Genomic DNA, 27308 nt, shown 5'->3' with positions numbered 1-27308 from the left:
CACCCGTTGTGTAGGACTGACTCGGAATTCACCCTGCGACGTGGCCAAGCTGCCCGCCTTCCACACCGCCGCGCTTTTGAACTGGTCCGTTACGGGACTGCAGAGTCCCGATCTGGCCGCTTTCTGCACAGGATTTAGTACAATCCGATTTCCACGAGGCTTTAAGCGTAGTTAAAACTGCCGCAGCGTGTGCCTGGAGGGCTGGCAGAGCTGTCCCAGCAAGTGATGCGTGCGGTGATGCGTTAACCCACGGAGCAGGGCGGTCTTGTGGGAGCTCTGGGTTTCGTTAACTTCTACTTCCAGGCTTTTTAAACGTTAACTATCGATGGATTAGGCAGGGGGGGAAAAGCTTTCCTGCATCTCTTCAATAATTTATGCTTTTTAAATCCTCATAGCTGCAAGAATTGTTTTTCTAAGGCCGGCCTTGATGTAATTTCCAGCGAGGCGCCGGGATTGGTTTGGCTGCAGCTCCCCCGGCCCCTCATCTTGCAAATATTGGTGCAAAAATCTCCTCCCGAGGACCCGGCCAGCCGGAACGTGGCACTTTGTTGGGGTTGCAGGGAGAGATTCCAAGTGGATTTGGGGCTCGCCAGCACGGCTGGTTTTTTTTTTTCCCTCGCGTGGGCAGCATCAGCTCGGGGGGCTGGAGCCGGAGGGGTGTCCCCGTGGGACGCGGGCCCGGCGTGGGGCTCACCCCCGAGGAGCGGCCCCTGCCTCCCCACGGAACGGGGCCCCCGGGCTGCCGCCGGAGGGCGGGCGGGAGCTCGCCGAGGCTGACGGGCCGGCCGTGAGCCAGAGGCAGCGAGCGCCTCGGTGTCCCGGGAGCTGAAGGGGGGGGGAATGGACGGGGAAAAGAAAAGAACTTTTTCGACGAGGATGGGATTCGAACCCACGCGTGCAGAGCACAATGGATTAGCAGTCCATCGCCTTAACCACTCGGCCACCTCGTCACTACACTCTGTTTGCTCGCCCAGCCTATAAGAAAGTCCGCCGGCCGCTCCTGGTACCTCCCGCCCGCCGCTTCTTCTGTGAGATGGCGCCGGCCGCTCGGCCCGTCCTCGGCGCAACGCGGAGAGAGGCCGCCGCGCGGAGACACAGCAGCCCTGTGCGGGACAGTCGCTGCCGCGCCGGCCTCATCGCTGCGGCTGCGGGCGGTGCTGGCGAGGGGGAATACTGATACGGCAGGCACCTGGCTGATTCCGCTGGGATCGCCACGTTGTACGGAGCGCTGGGAGGCGCCATGCCGTACGGCGGCCGCCAGAGAACGCCAGTCTGCTGTCGTCACGACGGCGATTTGGCGCGGGGCGCAGGCGCGCCAGGCGGCGGTTAGATTTGAATAGCGAAGCGGCGGCGGCCCAGCCCTATGGGAGCCGGGGGGCCGGGGGGCAGCGGCGGAGCGGAGCGGGAACTGTCTGGAGGAGTGCCCTGGCGGCAGCGGCAGGCGTGAGGGTCCCGTCCAAAGCAGGAGGTGAGAGCGGCCCAGGACGGGCCCCGGCGGGGAGAAGGCGAGAAGAGGCCGGGCTGGGGGAGCGCGGGAGCGACTGAGGCGACGGCCGTTGCCTGTCGCTGGGGCGGATCCTGCGCGGTAACGACCAGGGAGGGGAGGGCTGACAAAGGGCGGGAGGAGAAGGTCGGTCCCGCTGGGAGGAGAGGCCTCCCCCACAGACCTGGCGCCCGGACGAGCGAGGTGGGAAAGAGGGATGAGCGGTGCGGAGCCCCGGCCTGAGGAGATTTCGCCTGGGATGGCTGGAGTCGGGGACGGCCTCGAAGCGTGAGAGGAATCGCCTGGTAAACTGACCGAGAAATGCAGTCCTGACCAGTGCGAAGTGATTCCCGTTTGGGAAAACATCGATATAAGTGATACTGAGGTGTAATTTAGCTTTTGGCGGTCGTTCTGGGCAGCGCTCCCAAGCTGTCAGCCCTGTCAGGGCGGTAAAGCAAACGCCATGGGGGAGCGTGAGGGAAACGGCTTGAGAACAAAAAGGAATCGTAAAGAGACAACAAATAGATTCTTACTCTTAAAGAGGGGGAGGACTGAGGAGGGCTTGGGTTCATGAATGAACAGAAACAAATTCATGGAATGATTCTTCACGTTCACGGTGTGGAGCTGGGAGATACTTAATTATCAAGTATAAGAATAAAGAGAGATGCTTTTTCATAAATAGCATAACAAAGCATTATGCCATATGCTTGTAGGTCAAAGATACGTAAATAAGTTCAAAGAGGGATTCCAGAATGACTACGGAATCCCGTTGATTGGGATGTGAATTCCAGATTAATAGACCTCCCAGTACAGACTCCTAGCAGACTAAACGTGGCTGTCTATAGCAAATGCCTGTTCTTCTGCTCTTCTCTAGACACCTGTACGTGCCGTCTTCTTCTGTGTCACGTCTTGTTGTGTTTAGTCTGATGCAGTGCAGCAGTTCTTATGGTCAGAATCTTCCAGCTGCCAGCCTGAAAGCAGTGTCTCGGTTCTCTTGCCTCAGAGCTGCAGGCCCTGAAAGCCAAGGCCTCTCCAGCTGCCTTTCTGACTGGTACTAATGTAAAACCGCTATGTTTTTGGTGAGAGGAATTACTCTGCAAAAATAAACCAAGAAATTAATAAAGTTTGTTTCAGCAAATCAGCTTTTGTGTACAAGTACGATGTCATTCTGGAAAACTCCTCTGGCTCTTATTTGTTATACTTTCACATGTAGTGGTGTCTTTAAAATAGTGCTTTTTTTCTGTTTCAGCAAACAGGAATTTACTGGGGAAAAAAAGGTGACTGAAGTTATGAGGAATATTAATCTGGTGTTCAAAGCCCTGAATTTTTTGTGGTTTACAAGAAATGTTAGGCAATATTAAGTCTGTGTTAGCACTGGCATGCTGTCGGTGCGGGTTAATTCATTTTATCCCCTTTTGCAACTTTTGATAAGTGTTGTAGTTCTCTGTGCTAGTGGGAGCTATTTGCATTGACATCAGATATTCCTGGAGTGGGGGGAGAATTGGTGATTGAAAAATCGTCTTGTGTGTCAGAGCAAACTACCAAACTTTGTATTGTATAGGGTTTGATCACGTTTATCTCTAACACTTACCAGAATCTTAACTTCAAATAAAAGGACACCTAACCAGTAAGACTCAAACTCTTAGCACAGTTTTTTATAATATGATATGTAATAGAAGATGTGGACTTGAGAGGCCTTTTACACTTCAGTGTGTTCCTGGGAACAGAGAAAGATGGAGAGAAAAATTATAGTATCTAAGGCTAGTATCTAGTTGTGGTTGTATGCAATTTTCTTACTGAGGCTCATTACTATTTTTGGATTTCAGTACTGTATTTTATAGGAAAAGCACATCCTTCAAAAATGGACAAGATTTACACAGACCCTAACTTGGAAAAGTAAGTCAAAACCTTCTAAGAATTTTGTGGTATAAATATTATCATTCAGAGGCAATTTAATCCCTGCATGCACTTCAGCATCTCTTAAATGAAATATGTTTTCCATTGTGAAGAAGAACAGGAAGTTTCTTTGGCCGTGTGTAGGAAAGCTCTGAGGAAATCTCACAGCAGTGGATTGTCTGGAGACTAACTGACCATGGGGGTTGGAGGGCAACCTGCTGAATTTTCAAAATGTTTTTTTGGGAACTAGTGCTGGAATGATCTATTCCAAGCAAGCTTGTTTATTTTTTAATTTCACACTCGTAAAAATAATGGAGAAATCAATTTATTAACCTTAAAAAGGTAGTAGTACTGTTCAAGAAATACATCTTGGTTCAAGTTTATGCCCTAATACCCATTTCCCTTTTTCCCCCTCCAGTGATAATACAGAGCACATCAGAGGGAAGCGACTGTCCTCTGTGAGTAACTTATGGCATTTCTCAAAAGAAAACTGTGCGAGTGAGGGAAGGAAAGAAAGGGGAGCTGTAAAGAGGAACTTGTTTTCTCATTGCAGTTGAAGAAAAGCATTCCAAAAGCAAAGAAAGAGCCTATTAGATTGATATGACTGACTGGGGCACTGGTGGCTCTTGCAAACTCACTCCAGCCAAGTCATCACTTCTTGTAGTTGATCTTCTCAGCTATTATATTTTCTTTTAGATTTTAAAGGCTCCGCGAAATCCTCTTGATGATCTGGGAAATGGGAATGAATTGACGCAGGTAGGTCTACTGAGTCTTTTCTTGCTGATGCTCTTAACATCTTCAGTTTGCTCCCCAACTTGTTGCTGATTAAACTGTGTCACTAGAATAACACAGGCACAAAAACTTGTAACAACTGCTCAGGAGGATAGTGTTTGGAGGACTACTTAATAAGAAATCCACGAGTTTTTCTTATACTTCTGTTACATCAGAATATTTCTTCTATCAAGAAAAGAGGAATAAACAGAGATTAAGAGGCATAACTTGGTCCTGCTGTAGTCCCTTTGACTTGAAGTTTGATCCACCAGTGTACAAACTGGTATAGTCAGTAAGATGGTTTTACATCTGGAAAAAAACACCAATCTGTTGTACTTGTTGGACTCGTAGATTATTATTTGGGGGGGGGGGGCTGTGTTTTGGGGTTTTTTTTGTGTTGTGTGAAAAGCTATGGTTATTGTGGCTTATGGGATAAGAACAGTTCTCTGTATATCAAAGTCTTGTGTTCTTTATTGTCAGGATATCAATATAGAAAAACGTAGGAAAAACTCCCGCCGTGTCAGCTTTGCGAATACCATAAAGTAAGTTGGACCTGAAGGATGCAGATCTACATCTTTTATGTAAGCGTAAAATGCAGGCTATAGGTAATAATCTGGTATCCCCTAAAATTGCTGTTTGCATGTGTTTGTGAGTATCCCGTGACAGCAAAGTGGCGACTGTTGTTACATTGAGCTGATTTTAAGCCCCAAGAGAGCCATTTTTTCATTTTCTTTTCCTAGCCAGGAAAAAAAAAACAAACCCCAACCGTTTCAGTGAATTTAATATCATTAAATTTTTTAGTGTTTTCCATCTTGAGTATGATAATGGCATTTTCCTGCTGGAAAATATGGTTGGGTTCAGTAAGCTTCTGCCTTTTGGTATCTCATTTCAGAACATGCCATGTGGAAAAGATTGAAATTAGGGATTTTTTTTAACTTTATTTTTTTTCTTTGCTTCAAAACAGATGGTCTTGTGTTTTTCAAAAACTGGGTTGTTTAGTGTGTGTTGGTTTTTTTTCCCTAGCTGCAGAGTCTTCCAGCGGGATCTTAAGAATAACACAGCAGAGACAGAAAGTACAGGTAAAACTCCATTCTCTTCTCCTGATAGGATTCGCAGACTATTAGCAACAAGATTTTAGCCTGAATTTAAGAAGTCAGGCCTGTCAGTCACAGGTAAGGAACAATGTGGTCGGCTGTTTATCATGGACTGGCCGAAAACCCATTAGCCACTGGCATTGTGGACGTTGTAGCTCAGAAAAGGAGTTATGTTCTTACAGAAAATGCACCTAGAACAAAATCTGCCTTGGGGATTTAAATGAAAAGAAGGCTGGGCAGAATGTCATATTCACTCTGTCAAAGATTACCTAGGAAGAATCTGAAAAGCTAATGCATTTCCAAGTACTTTGCTTCTCTGGGGTTTTGCCATGATAAGATGGCACATCAAGAGTCAGGACTTCAGAACGTTCTTTTCTGTGCAGTTCACTTCTGTCTCTGAATGGTTTATTATGCTTCTCACATTGTAATGTCTAATTTCCTTACAATTTTAGAGTGTGCAGCAGATACGAGGGATGATGTCCTGCTTAATCAGTAAGTTTGAAAAAAATTCCCATGATTATAGAGTTCTGTCCTGCAAATACATTTCTTCACGTGACATACAACCATCAAAATACTATTCCTTGAAGAAATCTGGCATACGTATTTATCTAGATGTAAAATTGCTCAGTGCTTTTGATTGGTGAAAGAAGGGATACAGCAAAGAAAGCATATAGCCATACTGGTCACTCACAAAAAATATAGCAGTTTCTGGAAAACTGAGCAATTATGGCTTGAAACTGCTTCCTTCCAAAGCTGATTGCTTGGGAATGCTTTCCAGGTGTCCTGGTTTTTAGCTGGGATAGTTAATTTTCACCAGAAGCTGGGAGGGGACGCAGCCAGGAGTCTACCCTTGCATTTTACCTTTTCCTTCTGATTTTCCTTCCCATCCCACGAGGGGTGGAGGGGCGAGCGAGGCCGTGTGGTGCTCAGCTACCGGCTAGGGCTAAACCACGGCACCAGGAAAGACCTACCAGTTTCCATATCTGATAGACATAGCCTTTGATATTTATCACCAGAACTTTTTCCCTCAGAGGTAGATAAAGTGTTAGTCTGGCCTCAAAGTTCTTTTATCTAGGTAAAACACAATGATGGGATTTTAAAATTAAAGTGACCTGGTAAGGAAAATAACAGATTTAGACAATTTCTCTGTGTGAAGGGGAATTTCTTACCTTTAAAATACATAGCAAAGAAACAGCTTATGTACAACTGTAGTTAACTCATGCTTTTAAAGGTATCAACCCAATATAGTAACATATATACGTGTGTGTGCGCGCACGTGTGCACATATATATAAATAAAAATCGGTACTCTAGCTAAGGTTTCTTGGTCTTGAAAGAGCAATCGTCAAAACAGTGGAGAGCAGAAGGCATTAAAAGTTAGACAGAAAACCACACAAGTTCGACATTGTATCTGGCTTTTTGTTTTACAAAGAAATGATTTCAGGCTTTAGGAACACAGCTTCAGTTTCCCAGAGAGAAAGGAATGACTAGAAGTGGAAGGTCTGAGTTAAAAATAAAGAACTACTCTTTTCTCTTTTTTTACTTGTCACTGAGGAATTACAATGCCATCTGTATGCTGAACAATGGCTTTGTGGCATGCTAAGGTGAGAGAATCTCATGGGGAAGTAAGATTGCAACTCAGATTAGAATATATTGAAGACACATATGTAGTGTGTGGTATCTGCTGCCCAGTCCCGTATGAGCTATGCAACAGAATTCCCTGTCTTTTCGTTATATTGCTGAAGCCTTCTGTCTTGAAATCTTTTAACAAACTGTTTACCTAACCCACCTTTTGTAGAAATGAAGAACCCGAAGCTGTTCCATGTGAGATCACTGGTGAGTTTGGAAACAGATTTAATAGCGAAATGAGTATCTTTATTCAAAACTACTGATTCTGCTTGAGTAATTTTAACGTGCCTAGAACAATCTCCCTGACCGAGATAACTATGGCATGAAGGGGCTTTGTCTCATAAAGGTGTTTACAAGCTTTGTATTGCGGAAGCATGGGTAGCTCTTCCACATGCTGAAAGGAACATGGAAAATATTTTTCAGGACATGTTTGGTTTTAATCGTACTTACTTACTCAGTGGTATTTTTAAAACGAGTGTATAGATCTTCAGCTCAGTGAATAAAATAATAAGAAAATAGCACAACAAATGGATTATTTCCTTTTCTCTCAACAGGGATGAACACTTTGCTTCATGCCCCCATCCAGGCATTGGTGCAGCAGACTGAGGTATATGGCTTTTATTTTTTTGGTGCTGAAAATATCGGTGTCCAAAATATATTCCAATAATTTGTGTAGTAAAGATGAAAAATGTAACTCAGGTGCCTAAAAAATAAATGCTTGTATTCACATAAAGTTCTTCTGAAAGCTAATCTTCTACATTTTGAAGTATTTTCCAAACCTCGTAGGCATTATACTGCAGTATTGATACCTCTTGCTTCTAAAATTGCTTGCTAATTTTTCAGTACCTGAGCTAGTTCCTCCATTCTTTTCAATTCCTATCTGAGAATATGCAAAGGAGCTTATGTTTCAAATAGGTCTGGTTACATATTTTTCCTCTGCTTGTGTATTTTTTCTTCTGTGGGTTGAATGGATATGCAGATATGTACTCTCTGTTCCTGCTGTTAAAAAGCTTTAGACAAATTGCAATGATTAGCATAAAAAGGTAACTGAAATTCTTCAGCTGAATTGAGTGATAAAGCACAAAATTCTTAGCTAAGACCTTCACAGGCAGAATAGCACAGAAATCCTGATCTGTGGCACACTTCAGTGATAAAGTAATGGCACTGTGGTGTTAAACAAAGCCATTGTCAAAATGGTCTCCCTTACTGCAATGGCTTCCGACTCTTATGTCGAGTGTAAAGATAGGGCTTAAAAACATACGTTAGCTCTTGTTAACGAATGTTAAAAAAAAAAACCCTAACAGCAAAAAAAGTAGTTAAAATCTAGTGTGGATGAGAAGATATATACCATGAGGCTATAAAGGTCAGGTTGAAACTCTCTCTCTCCTTGTTTTGGGTAATGTATATGGTTGTGCTTTTCCTAGTATATTTTGTTTCTTGCATTTATAAAATAGCATATGTAATTTGAAGTAAACATGAAGCTGTTCTTAATCAGTATATTCATTATATTGGATAAAATAGTGTTATATCTTGTTACTGGCCAATTTTTTCCCACAGCTTTAAAACTGTAAATCCTCTCTATTAAAGAGACTAAAATCTACCTAGTCAGTGCTGGAAAAATCTCTTAAAACTTCCAACTTATCCATAAGACTCCATAATTGTTCCATGCTTACTAAGATATGCCTAGATGTGAAGTTTTTGCCCAACAGTAAAACTGAGACACATTCTTTCAAAAAAAGCCATTGAAATATGATATGCTCTAATATTTAAGTCATTGTGCTTTTCTTGAATGTGTTATTGCTTGTCAAGGAAGACTGAAAGCAATGTTGTTTTTTTTTTTTTTAATAAAAGGTATGTAAAGATAGAGCTATAACCCTAGGACTGCTTTAGTTGACTTTTGTTTTAAATAGCAAAATCCATTGTATCATTTAAGTGTCAGTAACTGTAATTTCTTGCCTTTGTTTTTTTTAGTGGCATGATGCAGACAACGCTATTCAAAGAACACATAGGCATGACACCACCCTCATCTTTTCAGATGAAAATGAAATGGAGATGACAGCTAGTCACACTGCAGTGATTACACGTAACCTGAAAAACAGTCAAGCTGACAAAACTGAGAAAATAGATATCACATCATTTCTGGCTGGGTTAAACTCTAACAATGAAAAGGCAGAAATGAGCAAAGAATTTCATTTCTTCTCTGACCCTACAAACATTTCGTGCCCATCTTTTGAACAGAAGGAAGATGCTACTACTGTAAAAAAAATAAATTTCAATGAATTTTTGATGAGCTTGAAGTCAAATGAAAAGGCACGCAATCCTATTGAGGGACCTGAAAAAGAGAATGTTTTTTTTGTCCCTTCGCAAGTCCCAGAAGACATGGCACAGTCCTCGGTGGAATCGGTATATTCCCATGAACCACTGGACACCTGCAATGTAACAAAAGTCTTTAGAGGGCAAGATGATGGAATGGAAATGACAAAATGCCAGGCATCTAATGTTAAAGCTATGTTTTCTGGTATTTGTGAAGCTCCACCGGAGCAATTACTGCGTGTGGATGTTACTGAGGCATTCATAGATGATGGAATGGATATGACAACTAGTCACACTGCAAAAATGTCTTTTCCCTTCGTTGGTGTCGAGAATCAAAGTCTAAACTTCAAAAAGGATTTCCCATCCACAGAGTTTGATAATTCTATATTAAAGAGAGCATCTAATCAGCACTTAATTGTTCAGCAGGACCCTCAAGTTTGTACAGACAAAAAAATAGTAAATGTTGAAGACAGACGAGATCCTACCATGGTGCGAACTGTTAAGCAAGAGGCCAGAACAATGTCTGCCATCCCAGGATCTGTTTCTTCTGAGACTGTCTTCCGAGGTGAAAAAACTGTTGTGTTTTCTAAATGCGATGACATGGAAATTACTGGGAATTATACAGATGTAATCTATAATGACAGTGCCAAAGAAATGAACAGTTCACACCATAAAACTTTTGGAAAACCAGTTAATACAAACTGTTCACTAGCAGAAAAGAGACATCCAGCACATGGTGACAGGGACACTATGAAGAGTCTGATGTCTTTAGATAATCGAGCTTCTCTGTCATATAAAAATAGCGCACTTGAACTGTCTTTAGGCTCAGGTGAACGAACTGAAAAAGTGACTCAGGATCACGGGACTGCTTCAGTGAATGTTGGCTTTGAGTCCTGTACGAATTCAGCATCCAGTGGTGTTTCTAAGGGTAGACTTCAGCACAGACAGGCAAACTCTCAACTTCTTGCTCTGCCAGGTGAGAAGACAGTAATATTCTCAGGAGAAGATATGGACTTGACTAAAGCCTGTGTTGTCAGGGATGACGGAAAGAATGTTGAAAATGAATCTCCTGCTGGAGTGTTCATCTCCGTCACCTGCAGACCTCATTCTCTTGATAACACATCTACATCTCCCAATTTAAATGAACAGGAAGAAATGGAAATAACTAAATGTCATGCTGTTGTTATTGATGATCAAAGCAATGGGATAACTGCAGAAGCAAAACGAATGCATTGTAAAATAATTCCAAGAAAGAACCAGAACAAAAATGTCAGTGAAGCTGCAAATTCTTTAGATATAGACAAGGAAAATCTTGAGGTGATCAGTATCAATGGGATTAAAAGAAGCCAGGCCATAGAAATGAATACTAAAGATCTCGAGATATTAATGGTTGATAAGAAGCTTGGAAACCCAAACTTTCAAAATGCTTCAGTTTCCTGCACAAATGACAAACCAGGCATGTTTTCAGATGATCAAAGCATGGACATAACCAAAACACATCCTGCTGCCTTTGATGTTGCTCCTATTAATACAGTACAAGAATACGAGAATAATCGTAATCAAAATAATGTAATATCCAAGCAGCTGCAAACCCAGACCTTCCAGTTTTCTGGTAGTTCTGGTGTAGATATCACAAGTCAGAGTGCAGCGATGGAATGTGGGGATTTGAAAATGAACACAAATAAGCAAGCTGTTACTCCTTTGGCTCCAAATGGCTCATTGATTTCCAGTAATGAGCCCATTCCCTCTGGAATGAAAGGAAACAAACAACTTGGAACAATATTAGGAATAAATGCAGATTGCCCAAACTCTGACAGGCAAGAGAAACCCCGTACTATGAAGTTAGTAAACAAAATATTGCCAACTCAGGTAGATTCTGAGAGACGCTTTTCAATTGGTAAAACAGTTTCTTCAGAAGTGGATTTTAAAAATCCTCTCTCAGCTGACAGCCTGCACTTGAGGGGTGCTGAAGAGCCATCACTAGCCAATACGTCTGAACCACATCAGGGAGGTTCCCAATTGCCTGCGTTTTCAGAAAAGTCAGTTGTGTTTCCCTCTGGTGAAAACATGGACTTGACTGGAAACTGTGCGGTAATGGTTCCTAATCACAACATCAATTCTGTCTTATCAGAGAGAAAAGCCGTACCTGGATACCTTGTTCAAGATGAAAATAAAATAATATTCTTTAAAAAAGGGGTCATGATGACAATAAATAGTCAGGAGCAGCCTGCGTGTGATGCGTACTCCTTGGAATCTGGCAAGAAAACATTAACCACGACTGGTTTAAAACATTTGCCTTTTGCAGGTGAGAAAACTACCATATTTTCAGAAGATGCTGATATGGACATCACCAGAAGTCATACAGTTTCAGCAGACAAAATATTTTTGCAGTGTAAAAGTTCAAATGATGACATATCCTTGATTTCTGGAGATAAAACTTGTATTTTTACCTATAACGATGACATGGAAATAAGTAGACTCGATACTATTGCAGTTGACAAATCTGCGGAAAAGGCTGCCTCTCAAGGGATGCTTAACGTGGCTAAAAGGACTGGAAGGAAAAGCTTGAAGGGAACAACAGGGGAAAAGACTGTTTTATTTTCACTGAACGATGAGAATAACGACATGGAGATCACACAGAGCCATACGGCTGCAATAGGCCATGAAATTGCCTCGCAGAATGAGGGAGGGCTTCATTCTGTCTCTTCGGCTCATCCTGTTAAAACAGCTCTGCTCACAGGTAGCCAGGCTGACATGGACATTACGAGGTCTTGCTCTGCTGATAAAATGACCGTAAAAGTTGTATGTGATGATAAACTGAACTTGGGTAGGGAAGTTGGACGGCAAGCACTTTCAAATAGCAATGCTACTGTGTTTGCTATGGATGATATGGAGATCACTGAAACCCACAATGTAGCTTTGGCAGAAAATTCCCTGCAAGGTAGGCAACCCAATCAGCCTGTTCCTTTAACCTCCACAATAATGTTTACGAGTTACCAGGCTGACATGGAAATGACCGAGTCTCACTCTGTTCAGGGAAGTATCGAAGGAGGCCTTTGTGAGGACAGATTACACCTGGCTAGGCAGGTCCGACAGGAAGCTATTTCGGATAGCAAAACCGTCATTTTTACTACGGCTGAGGATATGGAGATCACAAAAACTCCTACAGCTGGTTTCAGTGCTGAAATCAATGTACAGGACAGAGTGTCCATTCCAGCCACTTCTGCAGTTCCTGCTGACAAAACCATTGTGTTTACCCACAACCAAGATGATATGGAAATAACTGCATCTCATACTATTGCTGTTAATAACAATATTAATGGATTTGCGAACCAAGAAGTGTCACATAAAAGCACTCAGCGACCAGACTTGCGTAGTGAGTTGTTATCTTGCACAGATGAAATGGATTCCTCGCATACAAAAGACCTGCATGCTGAGTATCATACAAAACGTAAGGATAAGCCCAGCATTCCCCCTTCTGCTTCATCAGCCTCAGCATTTCCTCGTGAGAAAGGAGCTGTCAAAGTCCACAGTGGCACAATGCCACATTGCGTTTATTCTGTCTCACTTCCAGAAGAGACTATGGATGTGCGGGCACCACAGGATCTTGACCTTCCCACGGATACTTCTGTCCCTGTAAACAGTGAGCAGGATCTCATACCGCCAGAAAACCCAAAATCAAAGAGAGTGTCTTTCAAGCTTCCAAGTAATGGGCCCATGGACTGCAGTGAAGAAAGTGGCGATTTGGTATCCCGTGTTTCCCTTCCCATCCAGCAACCAGATTCTTTGACGGGGTCTCCAGATGCACATAGTACTCTGAGAAACCACACATTGCAAGCTGATTCATCTAGAAATGAAGATTCAGCTACAGATTTAAGCTTGGCTGGAGCAAGCCTTGTTACAACTTCTAACAAGGAATCAAAGGAAAACAAGGGGCTGTCGGCTAAAGGGGAGACACCTCCAAAAGACTTTCAGATAAACTCTGAACAAACCAAGCAACTTCTGGTTAGTGACAGTCCAAGAGATCAAATAGATCCCACTCTTGCACCTGAATTATCAGGTATCTTAAATGTTTGTTCAAAACTGAATAATATTAGAAGGAAATCTGTAGCTCTCTCCATTTCTGAAACTGCTTTTTCTGACCAGTTGCCCAAATCATCAACTCAGCCAGAGAATACCTTGAAGTTAGGAAAAAATACTGTAAATGAACCAAACAATTCATTTAACACCAAAGAGCAGGAGAACACGTGTCTTGAATCTGGAGCTGCTCCCATGGATGCAAATTTGGGCATGACACTTAAGGGTAAATATCAAGGAATAAATATCCCTCTAGGTATCTTCCAGCCTAAATTACCCAACAGAAGGACTCCTTCTGTTTCTAGTGTACAAGACATAAATGCAAAATCTTCAGACAAAGGAGAAGCACCACTTTCAGAAGTAAGTGTAAACGCTGGTGAAACCCCAGGTAACCAGAAGTCTAGTAGGCAAAATTTCAGCCCTTCTCAGTTTATAGCAGAAGAATTTCTTCCTGTCTGCCTAGAAGAAATGGATTCAAATGAATCTGTAAGCTCTGAATTCGTGGAAAATGCTTGCAACGAGATAAGCAAAAAACAAATCTCCCACAATGAAAAGAATCAATGTGAGGAGACAAAAACTTGCAACAACACAAAAAGAGTTTTGGGACTAGATGAGGAGGATCTTCAAAGTCCAAAGAAGCTCAAGAGGGATGAAAACTTGGATGGTGAGGCCTGCCAAGGCTTGCAGGTGAGCCTAATCGCTCATTGTAAGGATACAGTGAACACTAACAGGGCTTCTGTTTAAATTTGGGGGTGTAAGCAGAGCCATTGGTAGGTTTTCTTGTTTCTCTTAACCACCAGTTTGCTGTCATTTTGCTATGTTGTCATCTGTATTTTTCATTGTTCTGCCAAAATAGAAGAATCAGGTTGATGTGTGTGACTTTCCTGAACCATGCAAACCAGACAGAATAAGGGATATGTCAATTTAAGTAATTGTCTCCATAGTATCCTTTTAATCCTTTCTCGACTAACTGCTCTTAGTCCTCTGAATGAAACTATTGGCTTCTTGTTGCTTAGGTACAATGATAGAGTAATGCCTAAAGCATTTATTTAAAATCCAAACAGGGATGCTTAGTTTATATTAGGTTTTTTATAGACAGCACAAATTGCAGCTGAATCACAAAAATCTGCAAATATGGAACATTAATCTGACCTTAAAAATAAGTTTGTACATCATCAGTAGAAACTTTCTAGTTCCAAAAGCTGGAAGGGTGTGCTGTGGCAGCTACTGCTTTCATTGAGAAATGAATGAAGGATTTTGCAGCTTTACTTCCTTTATGTCATTGTAGGAAATAGCTTAACTAGCCATACGCTGGTTTGTCATGCTGATTAGATATAAAATGTGCTGATACTAAAACCGAAACAATTCTGAATGCCAAGAAACAGCTACAATAAACTACTGGTTGACTTACTATTGGTTTGTTTCATAAAACTTTTTTTTTTTAAACTTGCTAATATTAGGTTACACTTGGCGCTGTGTCTCACAGCCAAGTAGAAGTTCATGAAGGTGAAGATCCTCCAAATCTATCGGCTAAAAGCCCTGATTGTACTCACGCCAGCACCAGCTGCTCTCTGGATTCTGTTAAGGCTGACACAGAATTAACCAGTAAGGCTTCCTTTGTGGTAATGCTCTCAAACACTGGTGTTCTTTACGCTTAATCAAGGAAGAGCCCCAACCGTACCATATATTTCATCTGGGAAGGGCCCTGAATGCCTGTTGTCACACCTTCCCACTCAACGTGCTTTTACGTTCTGGCTAAGGGTCCAAGCCGTTCAAGGAAACCTGAGATGGGAAGAAAAAGGAGCGGAATTTCAGTACAGCTTTGTTTTCAGGGACAAGTTGGGCTGATGAGGCAGTTTAGTTACCTTAGAGCAGAGCAAAGCCCCAACTCCAACTCTGCTGGCCCAAAGATGATTTTAAGCTGGTTCTGTGCAGAATGAGCCAGCATCTCAGCACTGCACTCTGGGAAAAAGACTCCTCAGGGACAGGCTCTAAGCAGGTTCAGGCCCCAGGTTTAATTAGCTCTTGCTAATTAGCTGTTACTTAACAATGAGGCAGAAATTTGCCAACCATCTGATAGGTGGTATTTTGCCTCGATTTACAAAACCAATTCCAATTTTGGCCTCCTGCAACTGGGAAAGCATATGCCTTATCCAGTAGAAGCTGGGCTCCTTCCTTTGAGTGAGAAACCAGCCCGTTGGCTCAGAACTCAAATGCCGTGTTTTTACCTTGGATGCTTGGTCTACATAGGATGCCCTCTATGAACTAGTTGGAGTCTCTTGGTTTTATTATTTCTTAGTATGTTACATATGGCTTCCCTCCCATAGAAGTGAGTTCTGTCATTTCATTACCACTCTGACACAGATTTAATTTTACATTAGATTTTTAATCTAGTCCTCGTTATTTGTCCCACGTAGTTGTTTCCTCAGTTACTTCATTCAGCACTGGAAACACACATAAAGGTCAAGCTCTATATTAAAATTGCTTTTTTTTTTTCCTAGAGCTTAGGTTCATATTTCGATAAGAATATTATTAACGCCAGCAATATCCCTTTTTTTTTTTTTTTTTTTTTTTTGCTAGTTCAGCGAAGCAGTCAGATGGAGTCTCAGCTTCTCACAGATAGCATTTGTGAAGATAACTTACGGGAGGTATGTAAAGAGCTGAAAGATGCTAGCTTCTTGTCCTAACAGGAAAAATACTTGTGTCCTTACATACAAGTAAGCATTCTTGCTTGAAAAACGTACTGATCTGTATGTTTTTCCTAATCCCTACAGAAATTTCAGAGTGGCGTTATCACGGTTGGGGAGTTTTTTACACTTCTTCAAGTCCATGTTCCGATTCAGAAGCCCCGACATAGCCATCTTCCAGCCAATGTGAGTATCTGTCCTTTGATGTGCATAATATAATTGACCTTAAATTATATTCCTTTGTCTTTTCTTAATCAACTAACTGGTCTGTATTAAAGGCCTTTAAATGAGTTAAGACCGAAGTCAGTTCCACCTTGAAAAGTGTGTTAGACAGTGCATGCTTCCTCTTGTCTCTTTGCTTGTTCACCTCTAAGTCTGATGCGTTTTCTGCCTCCGTACTGAAAAATAGAATAGATTTCAATCTCTTCATGAAATACCATATATTCAGGATTATCTGTTCTTGGATAACTATGGTAATTCTTGCTTTTTAAACTTGTTTTAAGGACAATAAGTTTGAAAGTAAGAATTAGAAGCTCAGTCTAGCCTTTTTCACTTTTTCTTTTTACTATGTCCACCAGCCACTGAAATCAGAATCCTGAAATGCTGCTCTGCCTCCTCCTACCTGTTCTACTCTCTTCTTCATAAGTGCTTCACCATGACATCACTACTCTTTATTTCTTCCTCTTAAGTCTGTTCTTCTTGAACTCAGTTTCAGTATCCTCACCCTGAAAGGTTTCTGTTGAACTCTTGCAGATATGGGAACAACAACTTTTTTGCCTGCAGACAGGTACCGCTCACCGGTAGGAACTTGATGCTGAACAAGGCAATAAGCTTACTTCACAATCGTCCTGAAAACAGGGCCTTGGCATTTGCTTTCAGTAAAGGCACCTTATGTTCATATACAAGCTTTCTTAAGACTAGTGTTTCAGACTTGCTTATTCATACACATTTGTGTAGCCAACTGAATTTCTAACTGTAGGCTGGGGCTGGTCTCTGTTATCTGTCTGGGTTTCACCAATCATCTTTATAAGGAATGGTACGTAACGAAGTTGCGTGAATGAGCTGCTTAGTTTTCTGTCTGTAGGTATTATACCAACACGGAAAAGTTTTAAGTTTCATAAACAGAGATAGCTTGTTTGTAAGATTGCAATGCTTAGCATTTATTTAATGAAGTATATGGGGATTTAGTTCAAATACTTTCATTTCTCGCTGCTTACTGCAGTTTCTGCTGGCACAGTGAACAATGCAGTGAGGCAATGGAAGAGCCATCCCGGAAAGTGGAAAATCTTAGCAGCGTCTGCATAATTTTGACACTGGTTGGGGAGTTTCTTCTATGCCAGCGCTTATTCTCGAGTGCTGGAGAACTTTTCAGTAGTATGTTCAATGTTAAGTAAGCTCTAATGAGATATGATCTTCCCCCTTTCAAATGGGTAGCAGGACACTTGTTTTGGTAGGAATTTTTAGTATGTCTTTATGATAATAAGCGTAAGAGTGAAGTAGGTGCTCTGTATGAAAAGGTGCGGTCAAGACCGTATTCGTCACATGGAAAGTGGTATATTTGTGAAAGTTCTTTACTTGTGAAATTCATTCTAGTACCTCAGATTAGTTGAAAACTGGCTCCTGTACAACGAGGTCTTACTGCTGTAAGATGTCTCGTTGTCAGGGCAAATATGCCAGTAGAATATTCACATTAGAAATTTAGATATGTTCCTGGAAATAAGGACTGCAACTGTGGACCTTGCTTTGTTAGTATACAGAAAGCCAGTGCCCGCGGCTGGTTTGATATGTTTGTGGGGCACACGTGGTGGTGTGGTCTTCTGCCTACCTTCATTGCATCACTGCTGACTGAATAAAATGTCTGTGTGTCGACTTCGCAAGAGCAAATGAAAAGTCTGTCCTTTTAAAGTTCTTTAAAATGGTTATGATAAAAGAATGTAAACTTATTAAAAAGAATCACAGCTAAATTAATACAATTTCTATTGATGAAATTGCTTCCTTTATGACTTTTAAAATATCTTCCATTTTTATTAAAATGCTGTACTATCTTAGTCACAGTTTAGTTTACACTTCCAGTTTGCAAATTTATTCATCCTGAGCTGTCCCGAAATACTCATCAGGCTTACAAAGCTCTGATACCATTCATTAGTGACTGATCTCTGAGAAAAGACAAACATCATCCCCAAAAGCCCCTGAAAGCTTTCTCCAAAGGGATGGAATTAATGTCAGTTATTTACGTGCTTCAATATATAGGTAGCTTGCTGAAATACCCCTGTCATATTTATTTGATATGCTTAGGACTGTTGAAAATTGGGAACTTGGATTCTGAATCAAGCACAGCTATCTTGTTTTGTTCTAGAGCACTCTTGTTACCTAGATAATGTACATCCATTTTTCGAGTCTTCATCTAAAAGGAAGTTAACCTCTTTCCATTTTATTTATTTTATTTTTTTCTGGAGCTGTAGTGCTGAGGCATGTCTCCCAAAAGGAAGTCTGTGCTCAAAAGTGAGGACACATGGGGCATGGAAGCAGAATGAGCTATCTAAGATTATATCACTAACTTGTCTCAGAACAAAAGAGGACAAGTCCAGAATGAAAACAATCATTTAAGTATGTCAGGCTGTCTCCATTAGGGTCTGGGGTTTTTTTCTTTCTGTTCTGCAAAAATAAAAATTCTGGGCCTTTTGCTGGTTTCTGTACATTAATTGATTGGAAGTTACTGTTTCTGAAAAATATGCGTCTTTCTTTTTCTTCACAATTTTTCCCTCTGTTTTTCCCCAGTGTGCTGTCAGCGCACCGCCTACTCCAGAAGACCTCATTTACAGCCAATATGTTTATCGCCCCAAGCTGCGGATTTATGAAGAAGATTGCCAGGCCCTTTCTCAGATGATAGATGAGTAAGTGTTTTTTTCAGTCACTGAGTATATTAGTAATTTTATTTTTCAGCTCTGGTTGCATGCAAAGTGGCCTGAAGAAAGTTAATACGTTGCATATGGGAAAAATAAAAGATTATAGTTAACCTTTTTTATGCCGGTAGCCAGTTTATTACAGATTTAGACAGTATAGGGCTAACTGTTGGGGAGGAGTTGTGGTTATGGAAATAATTGAAGTCTGATTTTCCTCAAGTAATCTATCTTTTACTAATAGAGTGTTTCAGTTGCACATCAGAACAGTTAGAGTAAAACTTTTTAAATTGCATCAAAAATGATCAAACATAGAAAGCAGAATCATAAAAGGTTACGATCTGCTTGTTCCAATTTTCCAGTGTTTATTAGATTGGAATAGAGTTATATGATTTATTTTCTTATCTGAGGGACACTTTTAGTCCGATTCACTATGCCTTTTACAATTTATGTGCAAAATCAGGTTTTATGATAAAATTCAAAATCAGTAGTAAGGCTTTCCCAGCCTCATTAGCACCACTTCCTACTTTGGCGCTCTGGCTCTCCACCTCCTGTCCAGACCTGCCGTCAACAAAAAGACTATGGGAAATGAACTTTGCATTACGTGCTAGAGTTTAACAAAGATGGCCCCCGTTTAATCACAGCTTTAGAGGGTCTTGCCAAGGTGTAAGACCTTGCTTAATGAAAATATGTACGTTTCCATGTTTTCATTGGAAAAAGGGAATGAATGGTATAAATACCAATGTGCAGCTTTATGTGCTTGGTGCAGTTTCAACAAGACTTTCTTTCAACCTTTTTTTCCACATTTCAGGTTAAAACATTATGCAAATGTCCAAGATCAACTCCTGGTGAATGTGAATAAGAGTTTGTGGGAAGTAATGAGAACCTGCTCTGATGAAGAGGTAATACTACATGAAGAAATAATGTTGTTTCTTACATAATGAAGTGAGGTTAATTTATGTATTCAAATAAAACAAGAACCAGAATGGTCACAGAATAACAGTAGGCAGGTAGGTGATACAAGGCAAAATATTTTCTGAATATAAGAACTTCAGTATGTCAGAAGAATGCAAGAATATGTGCCCTGTAAAATATATTAAAGGTAGGTCAAGAGATTCTGTTTTCCGTGGTTCTATTTGATAAAAGAATTTTTCATAGTTCATAATTAGAATGATACAAGATATCACTAAGGCTAGGTTATTAACTAGATTCAGGAAGAATTATACTTACGACCAATGAAAGCACCTAAAACACTTAGTGAAGAATAACAAATTTGAAAGCTTATTAAGCAAATCTCTACACACTGCAATTAGAACGATACTACCTAGTGGAAATAGGCGGATAGCAAACAGTGTAGGAAAAAAGCTTTTTGTACATTCCTCTGGGGCTTCTGGATTGACAGCTGTCAGAGAAAACATTGAACCGCATGATCTGTAGCTATGTTCTGTTAAAACAGGTTTTGGTTTACTTCTCGTGGTTTGGGTTCTGCCTGGACTTCTGTGAGCATTACAGTTAGCCTCCTTAGCACTAGCGGGGCAAGTGTTCAAACACGTCTCAAACAGCTGGGTGAGACACATCTGGTCTGCTGACTGAAAGTGCTCTGGGCTTTGGGGAAAGCAGCTACTTGGACAGCTCCTATTTGAGTAAAGCTCTCATCGGATCTTTGCAAAGAAAAACAGTTACCTGAGTAGGCAGCTGTACTTGAATTAACAGAGATTGTCCAGTCTTAAATTTGATTGAATTTGCAAGTGTCATGTAATACTGCTACCACGGAAATGGGATACTGGGAGGAGCAGAGAAGGCAGAAAGAGTCTAAAGGATCGATTGAACAATCTTTTGTTGCACATTCCCATTCACTTTCTCTTCTGTATTTTCCATTCACGGCAGCTGAGGAGCTTTGGAGCAGAACTGAACAAAATGAAATCCTATTTCACCAAGGAGAGTAAAATCTTGGCTCACAATGAGAAGGTGACGTTGTACAGCAAATTGCTGCAGAGCGCGCAGGTAATGTGCCACAAGGCTGCAGAGATTTAGCTTTAAAAAAAGGAACTGCTACCATAGACATCTGTCAAGTTTAGGAGCCTAAGTATTGTATGTAAGCACACATTCTCTTGAAAGTTTCCTTCTTATTAAACATGCTTCCCTTTTATTTATATGCAAATGTAAAACATCCTGGGACAGTGACTTTCTTGCACTTACACTACAGGAATCTTCTGCCTGAGGGTTTTGGCAATTAAAGAGTGAAAAGTGGGAGTATTAAAGGAAATGTCATCAGAAATTAGCACGTTATACTGCAGTAACATCACTATTAGTAACTAACAAGGAAATGCAGAACTAATGCATTGTGATAGGTATCAGAAATTTGTATGTATTAGAAGCTCTAGAAATGTATTTATTTCCATGTCCTATCTCATCCCTTCATAAGAAAAGTCATTAGGAAGAGACATTGTTAAGTATCTAGTACTTTCTTACGCATGGTCAGTCTGCCTCTTTGTTCTAATGACAGATTACATCAGCTTCTTTAGTCTCTTAGCAAGCAAAGAGCCACGTGGTGGTCCCAGAAGACGATTCCGCTTTTTAAAAAATGTCACTGACTCAAGTACAATTTTCCCATCTTAGGAACAACATGGAAAGCTACAGTCAAGAATAGAGAAGGTGGATGAACTGCTGAAGGAGGCAGAGAGCTGTCTTGTTGCTCTGGAGGAAGGTAGGTGTTTCCAAAGCTCTGACCGATATGCTGATTTCTGTAGTTTTCTGCAGAGCTGCTGTTTAAATGGTCAGTTCACAATTCTGTGTTTGGTACTTGCTTGGAATTTTACAATCCTTTGTTACGAGTTAGGGCTAACTGCCTTCATCTGTGTCTGCAAACTTGTCAGTGGAAATCACTTACACTCCAAGTTTTGATATGATGTGTATCCGCACTGAAACACAGAATTATAATCGCAGCCTATGAACATGTAAGCAAGCTGGCTGAATCTGCTAGCGAGATCGGTCCAGCTGCTGGCCACACGCAGTTCGAAATGGCTGCAAAGCCTGCCCAGCAGTCCTGCAGGTAGGCACGACTCAGCTTTGCGCTCCAGGCCATGCTGTTTTCAGCGTCGTAGCTGGATGGTCTAAAACTTGTTGGGCTGCATTCACATGAGCTGCAGTCAGTACTCAGCATTGCTGCATAACGATGCTCTGTGTGTTTTCACTTTTCTTCCAACGCCTTCAGTAGAAATCAAATTGCACAGTAGCAGCTCTGAAACAATGCAATAAGAGTAGTTTTCCTTGTTATCTGTTACTTTTTGAGGGTTTTGGTAGATGCCTTCCCAGCTTTTTGTACATTTTTCTTAGTTAGCTTTGAAATACTAAGATTTATAGAACCCATGGACAAATAAAATAGAATCTAAGTATTGAATCTGGGAGTTCTGCAGAGACCTGATACTTCTTTGCCGTAGATTCTGACTGGGCAGAACGGGAAGCAGACTGCAGTGATGAAATGGCAGCAGGGAAGAACCTAGAGGAAGGTAATGCTACCAGCTGGATGGCACTTTTGTTTTGTTTGTTACATTCTGGAGAATGATATTCAACTCCCACCCTAAAATATTAATTCTGATATGGATGCAAACACTACTGCTTTCTTTTCCGCATTGGATATAGCTAATTACACAGATGTTAAAGTATGAAAAGGACAGTTTTTCCCCAGACATCCAGTTGAGATCTTTCATATGTTTAAGAACAATGACTGCAGAGCAAGTTAGGGCTTGCTGTGCTGCTGCTCTCTTCTCTCATAGCTTCTTTCCCTTTCTCGTAGAGTTGGAAAGCCTCAAAGCCCAAGAAGAGGAACTTCAAAGGTAAGATCTCAAAGAGGATCTATAGACCTTCAATAACATGTGCATATTCAGGTTTTAGAGGGTCGGTGGTTTTTTAACCAGTGAGCTACATCTCATGTGGTTGGTTTACCTCTGCAGAGAACTGTCAGATCTGGAGACTCAGAATGAGCTAATGCTTGCTCAGATGAACGAGCTAAAGGAAAAAGAAAAAAGCTGCCAGGAACTCCTGGAGACATACAAGTAAGGAAAAGACTTTCAGGTTTTATTTTTATCAGCTAGTTCTGGGGCCTTTGGTTTTTGTTTTTCTCGTTATTTGATTTGGGAAACCTTTGGATGCCCATCTCCTCACAGCTGAGGATAAGCAATAAAGCCTCAGTGAACTTGTGTGTGTGATGCATTGTTTTTTCTATCAACAACTTTGCAGTGGTACTCTACATTCAGTCTTTCTAGATCCAACTCTCCTCCAATTCCACAATGAACATTTATGTAAAATGAATACTATTATGCTTGCGTTCCCAACAGATTCTTACGTTCTGTTGGAAACCAAAAATTTCACTGGTATATTATGTGGTAAAAGCTGCAAATGCACTTAATACTCTGATCTTCGTCCTTCACACAATTGTTTTGGTTGGTCGGTTGAAACTTAGGGTGATGGTGGGTTTTTTTCCCCCTTTTTAGCTTCACCGAGTGGGAGATTACTGAATGGAGTGAACAGCAAGCAGTCTTTAATTTTCTTTATGATTCTATTGAACTCACAGTTGTGTTTGGACCCCCAATAGGTAAGTCACAAAATTGGTAGGTTTCTGTTTTATGAATTTGAAAGGTCAAATAGGTAATAGAATCCTGAAGTTTCTATATTTGTGAAGATCTCCTAAAAGGAAATAGAAAACATACTACAGTGGGAGCGTGTAAGCTGAGAGAGGTGGCTTTGAATATGTTTATCAGTGCTTTCTATAAAAATTCAGAAAAGTACGTAACGAATGGCTGTTTCTGACGAGGAAGAGCTGTAACTCCAGAACTAAGTATGGAAATAACTACTGTTTGGGTTTTTTTCCTTTGCTTCTCAGATGGTGATGTTTTTGGTGAAAATCCTTCCAGAAAGATAGCTAGCCTGGACTTTGAATCTCTCTTAGATGGTAAGATTTTTCAAGTAGCTTGAAAGTAGCTGCCCTGGTTATCTGTTCTTGGGAAGACATCTGTAAAATTGTGGTTTATCTGCTAATGCATTACTACGCGACTTTTAAAACATTTCTGGTAACATGTTTTTTCTTTCATGTTACAGAGGAGAAAGCTCCACCCTCCTCATGTTTAGTCCAAAGACTCATCTTCCAGTTTATTGAAAGTCAGGGATGCTGGCAGGAAAAGTGTCCCACACTGTACTACTTGCCCCAGGTAATGTCCCAGGAAAGCCCCTGAGACTCCAGAAAAACATTAAATCTTTTCTGTCATAGAGAATAGGGCTGATACTGAGAACAAAAACATCTTAATGAAAGCTTCATCAATGCAAATCAAAATCCGCTTCACAAATATTCTGAATATCCTTTTTTTTCTGCTGGTAGAAATTAAAGAATCAAGCTGAATGCCATTCTGCTTCCTGAAGGATGAATGGTTTAAATTGCCAAGCCAAACGTCGAGTTCCTGCATGTCTCTGTATTCCTGTTTACAAAGCTTAGGGCAAAGAATGTATTATTTGTTGTTATGCTTGTACAATTTCATTTTCACATCCAAACTGAGGGAGCAGTTACTACTTTTTTTTGGTATACTTTCTGGCATAAACTGCATTTTCAAGTGTCACATAGTTTACCAGCCTGAGTGCCAATGGGATTGCTTTTCTGATTGCCCGCTTAGGTTCTTCGTGACGTCTCTTTGGTGGTGAGTCGTTGCAAGATCTTAGGAGAGGAGATTGAATTTCTGGAGAGATGGGGTGGAAAATTTAATCTTCTGGAGACAGATATCAGTGACACAACGTGAGTAACTTCAGATGGAGTTCACACTGGTCTTTCAGAGAGCGTTTCTAGATAATCAGAAACACTGAAATATTTTCAATTTGGTTTTCTTGAAATTGAGATTTTATGCAACTATTTTTAACACCAATCTAATTTATTTTAATACTGTTGCTCTATAATACCCAAATGCATGGAAATTAAGCTGTTCTTGGATTCAGCCACTTCCTTACTATCATGTAATCTCTCCTTCCTTGCTACGTTCCTGTTTGACTTGACTCTCTCACGTAAAACTTTAGGCCAGAGTGTAGCAATGCAAAGGAAACAGAGCCAAGAGTTTACCTGTAGCTTAGTGTTTGTTTGTTTTAATCTTCTGTTTGCCTCAGCCAAGCAGAATCAGTCGTTGAAGGACGAATGCACTTAAAGTTTATTTTCTTTAGTTTTCATTTTCTCATACTACTTCCCGATTTTTGTGGCATGTCCCAATGGAAGCAGATAAATACTACTTCACCTTATCCTTTTATTATTGATGTAGATCCTTAACTAAGAAGTGTTCTGCATGCCTTGATGCTGTTCCCATAGGTTATTCTAATTTTGTAGTACCCGTTGCAAGAGTGGTGGTCTACTACCTGCCAAAAACTCCATAAAAGCTATCTTTAGTTACGTCAACAAAACAGGTACGGGGGCAACCTGTGCTCAGGAAGTTGCAAACTGTGGGAGATTTACCTGGAAAATACTGGTATTGTGCTTGTTCTAGTTTATACTATCCCAAAGCATCTACTTCCTGGTCCTCGGTGATGGTCCTACCCATATTTACAATAAAATTCCACCCTGGCCTTCCTGCACGTTGTCACAGACAAGTGTACAGTGCTAGATAGAAGTTTGGCCTGATTTTCATAGGGCTGGATTCATGAAACTCTTAGAATTACGGAATTGGAGGTAAATCAGCCCTACTTAAAACTTCAGCTACCTTGGAATATTTTGCTAATTAGAAAACATATTTTTATTATTACTCTGTATTCTCCCATAACTTTTGAAAGGTTCTGTGAATTGCGTGTATTAACTTTTTCTGTGAGTGAAGTTGGGGTTTTGTATTCTAACTGTTAGAGTGCTGATAGGATTAGAGTGGAAAGGGTCTTTCAACCTCTTTTATGAAGTTACTGTTAGTATATGCTGGAACTCCTTAGAAGTTATTGAGCTTGTTGCATCGATTACAACATTTGTTTTCACTAATTCAAAGGCGGTAGCTGGGCATTTGTATTGATCTTTTTGTTTGTGTTTATTTCGCATACAGAGTGAAGCTTTTGTTCTCCGCTTCCACAGCTTTTGCCAAGTTTGAGTTGGCCCTGTCTCTATCTGCTGACTACCCGTCTGCCTCACTGCCTTTTACTGTCCAAAACCAAATTGGGAATATTGGGTGAGTTGATCAGAAAGAACCACTCCGTATGACCCAAGTGTCAAAGCTAGGGATGGGGAATTAAATGTTCTGTATCCTCTCAAACACGTGTAATAATTTTGTCTTTCCCAGGGAGGAGGAAATTTCTGCTGTTCTCTCCAATGTACCAGTTGGTTACCACTATCTGCGGAGAATTGTCAGCTTGATTCATCAAAATTTGCTCCAGGACCCCAGATGATTCACTAGATCCACATGCAGGACTGAAGGAGTCAGACTGGATATTCTTTGATTTTAGTCTTGTAAGAATTCAAGCTCTCTCTCACCAGAATGGGAATGCTGTCAGCTGCTCAGCTCTTTAGTGATCTTGTCTAATAACTAGTTGATATCCAGGAGGACTGGTGTAGGCCACAAGTTTTTATAAAAGCAGAGGTTCCTTAGGAGGAGAGGGAAGAATTTCTTACGTCCTTTATAAATCCAATTTGCCTTTTATCTTCTTTCAGTCACTGGTGGTGTTGGCCTCCTTGTATAGTCTTTCCTAGTATGGATATTCTTCTGACGTAGCATGTTAATTTTGTTCTGGGTTGATTTTCGGAGCTCTTGTATACAACAATGATGAGTATGTTCTAAATTAACGTGACTGGAATTTACTTTCACTATCATTACTTCATTCCTGCATACTTTTTAACATATCACATCACGTTTGATTGTTACCAGTTTCCTGCAACCCCTCCCAAAACATAGAAAATACAGTCCTGCTTCTGATTAAGCAAATACCTTTAATAATTAACCAGGTGGCCAAAGTCAGAAGTACTTTTGTCATGAAGACTAAAGATCCCCGTGCTTGACCATAGACTTTGCAGTGTAACAGACTCAAAGCCATCAGGTTCCATCTGTGAGATCCTCTCCAACTGCAAGTTCGATCTGATATTCAGTGTCTCTGTCCAGTACAACCCGTCTCTTGGTTCTGGTACATTGTCTGAGTTTGTAATGCGTTAGAATTTTAGTGAGGAGACTGAGCTACTTAAATGTAGGAGGTATCTGTAATATTGTTGGTGCGGTCCAGATTGCTTTTGTATATATTCTGTATATTATGTAGGTTGAGCTGTTGTAACCAGCTGTTAGCTGATCTAACCCAGATTGAGTTCATCGTGTAGAAGTGCCTACCGTTTCTCAACTGTCCAGTCTGTAGGCAGGTGCAAATTTCTGCATCTCTGTAAAATATGTTGAATTTAAAAATGTTTTCGTATGTTTAAGTGTTTATATATTTTTGTCTTTTTACAATTTTTCCTTCTATTTGGAAGGTGG

General features: G+C 40.8%; 1 protein-coding gene and 1 non-coding gene across 2 annotated transcripts; one reads left to right on the top strand and one right to left on the bottom strand.

The window, feature by feature from the left end:
* Nucleotides 1-868: 868 nt before the first annotated feature.
* Nucleotides 869-950, bottom strand: TRNAS-GCU (transfer RNA serine (anticodon GCU)). Its single transcript has one exon. It is a non-coding gene; the product is annotated as a tRNA-Ser (tRNA).
* On the top strand, nt 937-27308 carry KNL1 (kinetochore scaffold 1). The gene is made up of 26 exons (XM_054825914.1): nt 937-1468; nt 3310-3379; nt 3798-3837; nt 4076-4135; nt 4631-4692; nt 5174-5229; nt 5697-5736; nt 7042-7079; nt 7427-7479; nt 8844-13949; nt 14723-14867; nt 15843-15910; nt 16037-16135; nt 18728-18843; nt 19661-19751; nt 20737-20853; nt 21469-21556; nt 22290-22358; nt 22646-22685; nt 22803-22904; nt 23343-23443; nt 23732-23800; nt 23947-24056; nt 24513-24631; nt 25902-26024; nt 26136-27308. The coding sequence occupies exons 2-26, from the start codon at nt 3345-3347 to the stop codon at nt 26239-26241; spliced, it is 7053 nt and encodes a 2350-aa protein (XP_054681889.1). The 5' UTR covers nt 937-1468; nt 3310-3344; the 3' UTR covers nt 26242-27308.

This window comes from Grus americana, chromosome 5 (assembly GCF_028858705.1).
Source record: "Grus americana isolate bGruAme1 chromosome 5, bGruAme1.mat, whole genome shotgun sequence".
Lineage (NCBI taxonomy): Eukaryota > Metazoa > Chordata > Aves > Gruiformes > Gruidae > Grus > Grus americana.
The sequence above is the reverse complement of the archived record's forward strand: the minus strand, read 5'-3'. Positions and strand labels throughout refer to the sequence as shown.

Bases quoted from the DNA above. Each gene is read 5' to 3' on its own strand.
- KNL1 (XM_054825914.1), top strand. From the start codon at position 3,345: ATGGACAAGATTTACACAGACCCTAACTTGGAAAA. The intron at 23,801-23,946 runs GTAAGATTTTTC...TTCATGTTACAG, and splicing joins CTTTGAATCTCTCTTAGATG to AGGAGAAAGCTCCACCCTCC. The intron at 24,057-24,512 runs GTAATGTCCCAG...TTGCCCGCTTAG, and splicing joins CACTGTACTACTTGCCCCAG to GTTCTTCGTGACGTCTCTTT.